Genomic DNA, 12927 nt, shown 5'->3' on the forward strand with positions numbered 1-12927 from the left:
CCAATTTCAAATGGTTGAGTTTACCATTCTGAGCTTCTCAGAGTACTGCGAGTAAAGTGATCTCATGAGCCTGGTTAATTGACATCCTGGAGCTGGAGGATCAAGGAGAGCAGGGCCTCAGACCGTCCCTCCAGAGCTAAGCAGATAACTGGCGGGGAAGGATCAGGGCCTCCTTGCTGACTTTAGTCTCAGGTTTGTCCCTGGTGTCAGCAGAACCTTCTCGTGTTCTGATATGTGAATTCGTAAGCATTTCACCTCCAATAGATAGAGTGCCACCCTAATAAAGAGCAGTGTCTATATCGCATGCTTCAGACAGGAGGATTAAAGATAACCGCTTCAGCTGTGTAGGTGTTTGTAAGACCCTGTCTTGGCTTTTTTATAAAGTATTTTCTATTCTCCTTTCTAGGTTCTCATGAGAGCATTAAGGGACTTCAATATGCCTAAAATAGTGACCGACGATGTCCCTGTGTTTTTGGGCCTGGTCAGTGACCTGTTCCCAGCCCTGGGTGTTCCACGGAGGAGGGCACCACACTTTGAGCAGATGGTCAGGCAGTCCACCCTGGAGCTCCACCTGCAGCCCGAGGAGAGCTTCGTCCTCAAAGTAAAAGGAGCACGTACTGTCATGGCAGCCCTTGGGATATGCAGTGAGAGTAACTGTCTAATTGCTCCTGAACCAGAACATGAACTTACAGATTACACTGACTTTATATGATCTTAATACATGCTTTAAAGCATTCTCAGATGGCGGTCTTTACTAAAGGCCATATAAATAATTACTTTGTAGTCCCATTCTTTGAGAAGGTGGAAACCCAGATATGCTTAAGTCATGGTTTTAAATATAAGCATACTTTTCATTAGTTTATAGAACTTCTTAGTTCTTCTTGGTGACATGCACCCAAAATTAATTTTGCTCTCTTTTCTCTCCATTTGAGAGAAAGTGGGAAGTAAAGTCATTAGTACATGCTTTTAATGGAGGAGAAATGTGTATGCATGACGTCATCTGATTTATCAGAGGCTTGTGCATATGCATGCTCAATTTGGGTGTGGCGATTATAGGAACATTGAAGTACATATAGAGCATCTATTTTAGATGTTTTAGAGAAGTCGCTACTGAGTTGTAGATGTTGATTGGCCATCTACTCTTTTGTCCCGTACTTCACGAGGAGTCGTTGATTTTGTAAGCAGTCCCTGCCATGTACCAAGTACTACTGTGCTGCACTGCTGCCTGTGTCACTGATTCACTGGGTAATGGTCTTCCTTCATTCTCACTTCCATGCTCGGAGTTGGGAGATCCCGGAGAAACTATAGTGTGCACTTCTCATCTGTTTAAACTTCCCTGGAATATAATGTCAGTGGGGCCTGACTTGGGTTGTAAAGAGAGAATTGGGGAAAAAATGGGTAGAGTTTTGTTTTGTTTTGTTTTTTGAGGAAGATTACCCCTGAGCTAACATCTGCCACCAATCCTCCTCTTTTGCTGAGAAAGAGGGGCCCTGGCCCTGAGCTAACATCTGCTGCCAATCCTCCTCTTTTTGCTGAGGAAGACTGGCTCTGAGCTAACATCTATGCCCATCTTCCTCTACTTTATATGTGGGACGTCTGCCACAGCGTGGTTGATAAGCGGTACATAAGTCTGCACCCAGGATCTGAACCAGCAAACCCCGGGCCGCCTAAGCAGAGCATGTGAACTTAACCACTGTGCCATCGGGCTGGCCCCTTGTTGGTTTTTTTTAAATCACAAACTCATTAAAGGAAACCAGTGACGGGCTGTTTGTTCTGCAGGTTGTCCAGCTTGAGGAGCTGTTGGCCGTACGGCACTCCGTCTTCGTGGTTGGAAATGCAGGCACAGGAAAGAGTAAGGTAAATTGCCTGTTAGCTTTCAGCCATGGAAGGAGCAAAAATTTTTTTTTTTTTTTTTGGCCTGTTTTCAGTTGTAATCAAGAGTTGCCTTCAGTGAAGTCCACCATAATTTTGCGTTAGAATTTGAGACTCTAATATTGCTCTTTAATCAGTTGACACTATTTTTCTTTATATTGGGCACAAGGAGAGAGTAACAAATAAAAGATTGCATTCAAATAGGAAAAGTAAGCTGAGATGAAGATTGGACTTCCCATATGGGATATTTAGCATCCTATTCATGCAGTTAGATGTGTGCCATCCTATTTTATGCACCTTTCAATAATAGAACTATACCTGAATTCTGTTATCCAAAGTAAACATATTCAGAAACTCTAGAATAAGACACTTGGCATGCAGGATTGGATTGGCCCTACCCACATTTATGAAAACCATTTTCTTATCTTTTCCAAGTTATCCTAGATTCTCCTCTCCATATCATTAAGAAAAAGCCAAATATTTTTCTTCAATACTCCCTCAGACATATAGGCCTCTTTAGGGCCAAAACAAAACTTGAAAGGGAGGGAACAAAACCCCACATTTTTGAGGTACCATTATGTGCTGTGCTAGGTGCATTCTGTGTGATTTATTCTGCACAATGACGTGCTATGGGTATTATTATCCCCATTTTTAGTTCACTGCTTGGTTTTGTTTGGTCTTACTGACAGTCCTGGCAACATACTTATTTTCTTGGTTGGCAGACGGTGTATGCAGAACTGCATGCATTTTAATTCAGGGTGCTTGGGTATAAACATGTTTAGTAGCCAATGACTAAAAATAATCAGAGTGGGCATATGAGACTTTAGAGCATGGGTGTATATAGAACTTGCCAGTATTTAGATCAGAACCCAAAGTGGAACAATTGTAAAGAGAGGCCCTGTATAGGATTTTTTCTAGTGAAAAATGTAATAATTGAAATATTAAAGTAGATAACTGATAGACCTGTAATTATTTTGTTAGAGTAAGTTTCAAATGTGGGGCATGGTTCAAGGAAGGATAAAATTAAATTCTGTAATTTCCAGTAGATTAATGGTTTCTAAAAATATAAGCTTAATATTCCTAAGGCATTCAATTTCTTTCATGTAGTCTTCACTGATTCTGTTCTATTCAACCTTTACTTAAGCTGATGTAAGTAGAGCACCAAAGCTCAGGGCCATGTTATTTAGGAACTTATTATTCCAGAGTATTTGGCAACTGTTTATCAGTCCTTCAGAACTCCTGTGAGTAGGTTAGGTGATAAATATCTAAAATAAGAGCCAGGGGTTTTCAGAGAAAGCAAAAAGGATAGTCAGGGCAGATACTTGATTTAAGGTGTCAATTATACAGACATATACTGTATTAAGCACCTATCTTGTAATTCTTATCCTCAAGGCTTCTTTTCCTCAATTATCTAGATCAAGGTTTCTCAGCTTCAGCACTATTGACATTCTGGACCAGATAACTCTTTATTGTAGGGCCTGTCCTGTGCCTTGTAGGATGTTAGCAGCATCCCTGGCCTCTGCCCACTGAATGCCCAGTAGCACGCCCTCTTCCTCCAGTCAAGACAATCTCCTGTTGAGAACTATTGCTCTTAAAGCACATCCAGACCAGCATCACAGGCATCCCCTGGGATCCTATTAGAAACAAAATTATCAGTCTTACCCTAGACTTACTGAATTAGAAACTCCGGGACGGGGCCCAGTGATCTGTGTTGTTAACACCCTCTAAGCCATTCTGGTGCAGGCTAAATTTTAAGGACAATCTAAATATACAGCAGAGTTGATTTTAATAACACGAGCAGGAGCACTTATTTACATATAGTCCTTCATGCACACATGGTTAAAAATCTCAAGTGATAGAGTGACTTTCTCTAGTCTACATTGTTCAAGGAATCAGATGAACTGATCCTAAGGGATTGTAGGATTAAATGTTTCAAGATGGTAATAAAAATGTACATATGTAAATTTATTTCCATTCTCAATCTTAACACAGAATATCTAGGAACATGTAATGAATAAAAGCATCCTTTGGAAATCTTTTGCTTTCTGTTTGGCTTACATTAGTAGTAATTTTTGTAGCTTCTTTCCTTCTTCCCTTCAGATTTTGAGAACACTGAACCGAACATATGTTAACATGAAACAAAAACCTGTGTGGAATGACTTAAACCCTAAAGCTGTGACAACAGATGAACTCTTTGGTTTCATACATCATGCCACCCGAGAATGGAAAGATGGCAAGTAGTATTTCCCCTTTTGACATGCTAAAAATTTCTCTCTTTTTCATCCAGAAAACCATTTCTCAGTTCAAGCCAATTTTAGTCATAGTTGCAGATTTACTGTTTATGTGTTGGCGTTATTGGAAATAGAGCAGCTCACAACAGCATCTATAACCTATAAATTAAAACTAGATTTGAATAAGTGGTCAATTTGCATTCAGTAGGTTCATGCTCAGAGCTGGGTGTTTTATCCCACATCAATTATGTCAGGGTTCCTTGTAAACCAGGAAAGAATTCCACATGAACGCCTCGGGAAACAGTACCTAATACAAGACACTGACTGAGTTTCAGGTGGGCACTATTCTAGGTGCCGGGGACAAAAGTCAATGGGACATGTTTCTTGCCCGAAAGTATTTACAGACAAGCAGATGCCTTTGTTAAAATCTGTTCTTACTTCCCATTTCAGTAAATGTACTAGCTTGGTGTCATCCCTGAGTCCTTTCTCCCTTTCAAGCCCTACATTCAACCTCACAGCAAATCCTATAGGCTTTACCTGTAAAGTATATACTGTATTCCAGTACTTCTCGCCTTCTTGGCAGCTACCACCTTAGTCCAAGCCACCATTACCTCTTGCCTGTCCTATTGCAGCATCCTCATCACTGGTCTCCCTGCCGTTCATTTTCCATACAGCAGACAGAGGGCGCTCTTCAAAATGTTAGTCCTCTGCGATTTTGAGTGGGTTCCATTACCCTTAGAATCCAGCCTTCATCCAAGACCTGCAAGGTTCAGTGTGATTATATTCCGCTTCCCCATCTCTGACCTCATTTCTTGTGCTCTGCCCTTCACTTGCTATCATCCATACACTCTGGCCTCCTTGTTCTTCCTTGAACATGCTGAGCATCCTCCCATCACGGGCCTTTGCACTTGATGTTCCTGCCATCTGCAGCCCCACAGATGTCTGCGTGGCTTGCTCCCTTATGTTGTTGAAGTGTCTGGTCAAATGTCACATCAGAGAAGACGTCCCTGATGATCCTCTCTATAGAAGCACACCTTGTCATTCTCCGTCCTCTTATCATGAATACACTGTATCCTTAATTTGTGTGACAATCAAAATTGACTCTTTTTTAGGACTGTGGCAGGAAGGGAATAATATCAGTTTATGCTGAAAGTCTATGGAAGCTACTCAAATCAGTGACCATTAGAAAAAGTAGCTGGCTTCTTTATGAAGCCTTGTGGCGGGTTCTACCATAAAATACTCTACACAAAATACTTCACAGTGGAAACAAAACCTTCCACATGCATACATTGCAACAGTTTTTCTCACCATAGTATTATATACCAGCGTTTGAAGAATCAGCAACTATTAAATACGCTGTGTAAGACACACAATTCTTACATATGTAGTAATGGCAAAAAGGACTTTGGATTTTAAATGTTTTTATCTATAGATCTTAAGTAATGATAATATAAAGCCAATGACCACATTTCTCAAACATTCTAGCTTTAGAATTATGTCCCTTGGATATTATTATAGAAAAATGGAGAAAGGTGAAATAAACTAATACTTGGCCTGAAGTAGATACTGAACATATGGGCATGAAAAAGAATAATATCTTAATTTGGTGTAAGTTTTGAATTTCATGTACATTGCCTTCTATAAATCTCCACAACTGTTCTTCAAGGAACATACTATCATCTTCATTTGACATTTGGGGAAGCTCGGTCAGAGAAGTTAAGGAACTTTCTCATGAAAGAGAAACTTGCCATTGGTCTGGAGCCCAAGTATAGCTCAAAAGGTATTACTCATTGACCACCAGAAAGAGGCAGCAAATTTATTTACTTAATAAAAGAGCTTCCCGTAGAAATAATACAAATTTATTTTGGAAATAAACACCACTCAACTCCAATATATATTAGGATTGTCACTCTGAATTCATAGGTCTCTTCTCATCCGTTCTACGAGAACAAGCAAATCTTATGCATGATGGACCAAAATGGATAGTCCTGGATGGAGATATTGATCCCATGTGGATTGAGTCACTAAATACTGTCATGGATGATAACAAGGTGAGTAATACCTCAGTGCTAAACCTTAAACATAATGCCTGGAGTGTATTAAGAGTGCCATTCACTTGTTGACTATTTTGATAAGTGGCACTTTCCTGATTGTTGTCTTAATTTCCCTGTTAGAGAATTTAAAGGAATAAATTTTTCTTGTCTCTGTAAATTTAACCACCTTTGAAGAGAGTTAGATAGGTAGCCAAGTATTTAGTTCATACACGGTTTACCGTTTTCTAAGAGCTAGGCATAAATGGTTACAGCTTGTCTTTGATCAAGTATGAAATACTTGGATAATAAAAGAACAAGTTTGTGTCCTTTAATTGGTAAAATTTCACTATTGACATTAAGTAGTTCCTATGGATACAGAATGCATATACTGCATTCGTAAGCATTTTGCCGTGGTTAATCCGCCATTCCCAGCAAAAACAAAAACAAAAGGTGACGTACAGATGTGTGAGACACCATTTAAACAACACAGGGTCTATCATTAGAGTCAGGAAAGAAATCAGTAATCGTCATTGCTACAGAAGTAGTAACTTCCTTAAATTAACAGTAATTACTGTTTTCTGAACCAAGACATTGTTCATCATAAAACATAGAGATCTTTAATACTTGCATCAGTTTGTATGGGACAACTGATAATTGTGGTATTTCAGATTCTAAAACAAGTTTTATTTTTATGGTATTCAGGCCTTTTCATGTAATCAACTCTTAGAACAAATGTCTTATTTTTAGTAATAATTACCACAGTTATTTAAAGGTTGGCGTGAATGAGTCCACGTTGGGGAGTTTCTTCCTTAAGGGTCAGTGAGCTCCCCAGGGGATGAACTGAGATCTTTATTCACACTGCACTTCTAACTGGGGACAGTGAGCTCAGAGCCTTTGGCACTTCTCCTGGGCGAAGGACTGTGTTGTTATGGTTGCTCCCGAGTGACAGGGCCTCCTTTATGCTGTGCTGCTCTGTCCAGGTGCTGACCTTGGCCAGCAATGAGCGCGTAGCCCTCACTCCCTCCATGAGGCTGCTCTTTGAGATTCATCACTTAAGAACAGCAACCCCGGCCACTGTTTCCAGAGCTGGTATTCTGTATGTGAACCCACAAGATTTGGGCTGGAATCCGTGAGTATTGCTTTTTTTTAAATTGTGATAAATATACATAATACAAAATCTACCGTTTTAAACATTTTTAAGTATACAGTTCAGTGGCATTTAGCACATTCACATTGTTCTAAAACCATCACTACCATTTGTCTCCATGACTTTTTTCATCTTCGCACATTGAAGCCCTGTACCCATTAAATCATGACTCCCCAGTCCTCCCTGCCACCAGCCCCTTTCTACTCTGTGAATTTGGCTACTCTATGTAGCTCTTATAAATGGAATCATAGAGTAATTGTCCCTGTGTGATGGGCCTATTTCACTTAGCATAATGTCTTCAGAGTTCATCCAGGTTATAGCATGTGTCAGAATTTCCTTCCTTTTTAAGGCTGAATGATATCCCATTGTATGTGTATCCCACGTTGTGTTTATTCAGTCATCCTTTGAGAGACACTTGGGCTGCTTCCCCTTTTGACTGTTGTAAACAGTGCCTTTATAAACATGGACATAGGGGGGCCGGCCCGGTGGCGCAGCAGTTAAGTGCACATGTTCTGCTTCAGCGGCCAGGGGTTTGTCGGTTCAGATCCCAGGTGCAGACATGGCACCGCTCAAGCCATGCTGTGGCAGGCATCCCACATATAAAGTAGAGGAAGATGGGCACGGATGTTAGCTCAGGGCCAGTCTTCCTCAGCAAAAAGAGGTGGATTGGTGGCAGCAGATGTTAGCTCAGGGCTGATCTTCCTCAAAAAAAAAAATGGACATACAAATATCCCTTTGAGTCCTTGCTTTCAGTTATTTTGGGTATATACCCACAAGTGGAATTGCTCGATCATGTGGTAATTCTGTTGTTGTTTTTTTTTTGCTGAGGAATATTCTTCCTGAGCTAACATCTCTTGCCAGTCGTCTTCTATTTTGTATGTGAGCCACTGCCACAGCATGGCCACCCAATAGTGGGGTAGGTCCATGCCTAGGAACTGAACCCAGGCTGCCAAAGCAGAGCATGCCAAACTTAAGTACTAGGCCACTGGGTCTGGCCCAGTAATTCTATTTTTAACTTTTAAAGGAACCACCATACTGTTTTCCATAGTAGCTGCACCACTTTCATTCCCACCGACAGGGCACAAGGGTTCCAATTTCTGCACATCCTCACCAACTCTTGTTATTTTCTCTATTTTTTATAATAGCCACCCTAATAGGTGTGAAATAGTATTGCCTTCCGGTTTTGATTTGCCTTTCCCTAACAGTTGGTCATATTGAGCATGTTTTCAGGTGCTTCTTGGCCATTTCTATATTCTCTTCGAGGAAATGCCTATTTCAGTCCTTTGCGTATTTTTTAATCTAGTTGTTTCGGGTTTTTTGCTGTGGATATTTCTTTTCTTATCTTAGTTTTAAAGAAAGCTAAAAGTTTATGTGATCATCTGAAGAAAGTATTAGCAATTAAATTGAAAGCTAATTAATTAGGCTGATTTAAAGATAATTAAATTAGCACCTGTATGCTTCTGTCATTTTTAGTTGGACATTACCCTGTTCACACCTTGTACATGTTAAGAACTCAGTATTTGTTGAATACGTGAATAAATAACAATAGCACATATGGAGCACTTAGATATAAACATATCATTTCGTGAGCATATGTATGTTTGTGTACATCTAATACGCATACATGAACAGTGGTCATGCTTTGATTTAGAACAAGTTTATGTGCCCACTGGCTTACTCTTCAGATACTTAGACTTTCCATAATTCACCCTGGTGGTCACTTGTCACCTCCTCTGGCCATCATCTTCTATGAGCTGTGAAAATGTCCTAGCTCTGCAAGTGAACACGTGCTTGTGCCTGGTGTGCTTCTTGTGTCTGATGTCTTCTGTTTACCCTCCCACCCTGCTCTGTGCTCCCAGAGGCTGTCCTGGATGGACCACATCCATGGGCTCCTTGTCCTCTGGCTACTGGTTGGTCTGGCCAATGAGGAGCCCTGGCAGGAAATGAGAGGGAGAGAGGAGAGTGAGGTCAGGCTATTTATTCCTCTGGCTCCCTCCCTGCAGGGTCACATTAGGATGACTGCGTCCCTCAACTGCAGGTCGCAGCTCCTCTTAAATCTTTCATAAGATCCCTTCCTTCCACGTTCTGGGAGTCCTTCAATCTCTGGTCCCTGCAGGCGGGCATAGGTGCAGTCACTGTTCCTCAGTTGTTACCCCATGGCACGGCACTCTTCCTTCCAGTTTCCCTCTTCCCTGCCCACACCTTTGTCAATAGTCCTTTTATCGATCCTTCCCTATGATCCTAATTTGAGGATGATGTCTGTTCCCTACCAGATAGGTGCCTGACTGATACAATTCTCCAGGCTGTTTTTCCTGTGTACTGATTTGTTCACTAAAAGTCTCATCCTTTGACTCGACAGTAAAATAGAGGCATGCCCAGGCTTTGGTGTGTAACAAGCTTTATTGGAGTTGGCTGGGCGGAGGAGTGATTTTTAAAAGTCTAAAATGGAGAGTTCTTCTTGGGCTAATAGCTCCTTTCCTCAGCTAGGATTCCGACTAACTCCTAGGACACTTCTGTTGGTTGGGGACTAATTGAAGGAGAAGCTCCTGTATGCCTTGATTCCCTCATCCCAAGGGCAGAGTCAGTCCTTGCACCCCCTTTCCTTCAGGGGGCCCCTCACCCTCGCTGGATGTGGTCTGATGTCGGTAGTGTACCTCACGGTACCCAAGGTATGTCTAATTCAATCTCAATGACATCATCTGGAGATTTGTGCTAACAAAAGCTGTCTAAATCCCTATTTAAAGAAAGACTTTTGGGGCCAGCCCGGTGGCTCAGCAGTTAGGTTCACACGTTCCGGTTCTTGGCGGCCCAGGGTTCACCAGTTCGGATCCTGGATGTGGACATGGCACCGCTTGGCAAAAGCCATGCTGTGGTAGGTGTCCCACATATAAAGTAGAGGAAGATGGGCATGGATGTTACCTCAGGGCAAGTCTTCCTCAGCAAAAAGAGAAGGATTGGCAGTAGTTAGCTCAGGGCTAATCTTCCTCAAAAAAAAAAAAAGAAAGAAAGACTTTTATCTAGTAAGTCAAAGTCCCAGATTGGCTAAATAGACACCCAATTTGCATTCCTAAGAAAGTTAGACAAGTCTATTTTCACCATTAGATTTTATTTTTATGGAGGTATTTGTTTTATCCAAAATCGATGGGCAGGTTTTAATTTTCATAAGTGTGACAAAAGGGTTCATCCAGGTCCTTATCCAAAATAATGGGAATATTCTGTAAAGGATAGTTTTACGTTTTTACCTCCTACTTCCAGAAACTTTCAGTGAACTACAAAAAAGTGGCTATTTCAGGTTGGGGATATTTTTTAGATACTTTACTACCTTACTTTAATGTCATAACATTAGTAATGTGATAGCTTTACGTGTATTGACTCATTTAACCCTTAATTACCTTCTGAGAGTGATATAATTATTAACCCAATTTTCTGAATATCTTAGGTCTCCACTTTTTCCAACTGTTTAATTTGGAAGTGTTCAAAATTATTGGGAGGTTGAGAAGATATAAGTACAATGTACAGCCACACACTCTTCCTACACTTGTCAGTTGTTACCTTTTCACTGCATTTACCTTCTCTCTGGCTGTACTCACACTCTCTCACACAGGCATAGAGACACATACATTTTCTTTTCTTTATTTTTGCCAAATTATCTGAAAATAAGTTGGAAACATTAAGACACTTCATCCCTAAATACTTCATCATTTATCTCCTAAGAACTCGGATATTCTCCTACATGAACACAGTATAATTAACATATTTAAGAAGCTTGTGCTTGATGCAATATTATCTGGAAAATCTAAAATTTTTCAAATTTCCCCAATTACCCCAGTAATTTCCTCTGTAGCTTTTTTGAAAATCAAGCATCAAAACAAGGATCATGCGTTGCATCTACTTGTGTCTGTTTTCTCCTTTAATCTAGAATACTCTCCTCACCTTTTTCTTTCATGACATTTACAATTTTGAAGAGACCAAGCCAGATGTCTTAAAGAATGACCCAGTACTGGCTACACGGTGGTGATTTCCTAATTAGTTGTTCTATCTATATATATTAGGTGACGTTTTCTGTGAAGTACTTTTTCTTTTCTTTCTTCCTACTCCCCTTCCTCCTTCCCTTTCTCCATTCCTGCCTCCCCCTCCGCCTCCTTCCTTCTCTCCGCCTCTCCCCCTCCCTCCCTCCCCCCTTCTCCTTCCTTTCTTTTTCTGAGGAGTATCATTTTCTATGCATGGCTTCTTTTCTTTAAGTTCAATGGTTGTAATTCACTACCCATATTATTCTTTTGGATGCTCAAATTGTCCCAAATTTTGCCAACAGTAGCCCCTTCAAGCCAGCCCCTTCCAAGTGTTCTTTTTTACTTCTCTTCCTGTCTTGGAGCACTGTGCTTCTGGCTCATTTCAGACTTTCCTCACCCTGGGCTTGGTTCAGCCATTTCTCCAAGGAGCCAGAACAAACTACTTTTTGTAGAAGGAATGGTATTTAGAATCCAAGACAGGGATGCGAGGTGTGCTCACGGCCACTGGTGTGCTGGCTCACTGCTTGTAGGCCCTTTCAGTGGACAGAATTAGGAAACATATTTTCTTAATTCATTTTGTGGGAACTGATAAAATATTCTGAATAGAAGGAATTAAGAAATATTATGTTCAGAGTATCTCTGTGGGGTTCCACTCAAGGACTAAAGATAGTGCCATTATCAGTTAAGCCTCTTAGCATATTTTTGTTAAAATTCACTGAGCTATTTTAAAAAATAATTTTATGTCCACATACAGATACAGAGTATATCAGGTCAAACAAATCCTTAAAATCACGTCAGCCCATGACTGACTGTAGGAATCAAATATTGTTTTATTTTAACTCCAAGTTCTAAGTAAGTTTACTAGAAGAATCCTGGTCAGTTCTTATGTGTCTGTTGAGATCTTGAGAAATAGAGAGTGAACAGGAATTAGAATAAAATTTCTGAAAATTATCATCAGTGAGAATTTTTTTTTTTTAAAGATTTTATTTTTTCATTTTTCTCCCCAAATCCCCCCCGGTACATAGTTGTGTATTCTTCGTTGTGGGTTCTTCTAGTTGTGGCATGTGGGACGCTGCCTCAGCGTGGTCTGATGAGCAGTGCCATGTCCGCGCCCAGGATTCGAACCAATGAAACACTGGGCCGCCTGCAGCGGAGCGCGTGAACTTAACCACTCGGCCACGGGGCCAGCCCCCATCAGTGAGAATTTTTTCTAGTAGAAAGGAAGGTATGAAATACATAGAAAGGGGGAAACAGGCAATGAATTATTTAAATTCATTGGCAGTTATTTAAAGTGAGCGTAAGTGAAAAGAAGATCTACCGAACTGTGTTACTTAGTTTGTGAATAATGATAGAAACGGTGGGGCTGTCTCGAATTTAATCTGATTCCGAAGGAGATCACTGGAAGGTAACTTTGGAAAGGCACAGGTTTAGATCATACTTTTTCCTCTGTCACTTCAGCTTAAAATATTATTTTGGCTTTGTCTCACTAATTTTCTCACCTGCATTGGACAAACTTGTCTTCTAGCCCTGAAGTCCCATCCTGTCATCTTTGAATGCTGTGCATATTTGTAAACATCCAGACTCAGAAATCCTCAATATACACTGCTGGTCAGCATGTCCTTCTAGCTGCAGCC

At 40.7% G+C, this 12927-nt stretch overlaps 1 protein-coding gene across 3 annotated transcripts in view; it reads left to right on the forward strand.

Moving 5' to 3' along the window:
- The window catches only part of DNAH11 (dynein axonemal heavy chain 11), a 295301-nt gene that overhangs the window by 127020 nt on the left and 155354 nt on the right, over positions 1 to 12927 (forward strand). For all 3 annotated transcript variants that reach the window (XM_070615891.1, XM_070615892.1, XM_070615893.1), the window contains exons 38-42: positions 407 to 601; positions 1780 to 1857; positions 3973 to 4105; positions 6027 to 6154; positions 7117 to 7265. In XM_070615891.1, the coding sequence (XP_070471992.1) occupies positions 407 to 601; positions 1780 to 1857; positions 3973 to 4105; positions 6027 to 6154; positions 7117 to 7265 (683 nt within the window). The remainder of the gene's footprint in view (positions 1 to 406; positions 602 to 1779; positions 1858 to 3972; positions 4106 to 6026; positions 6155 to 7116; positions 7266 to 12927) is intronic.

Source organism: Equus przewalskii, chromosome 4 (assembly GCF_037783145.1).
Source record: "Equus przewalskii isolate Varuska chromosome 4, EquPr2, whole genome shotgun sequence".
Taxonomy (NCBI): domain Eukaryota; kingdom Metazoa; phylum Chordata; class Mammalia; order Perissodactyla; family Equidae; genus Equus; species Equus przewalskii.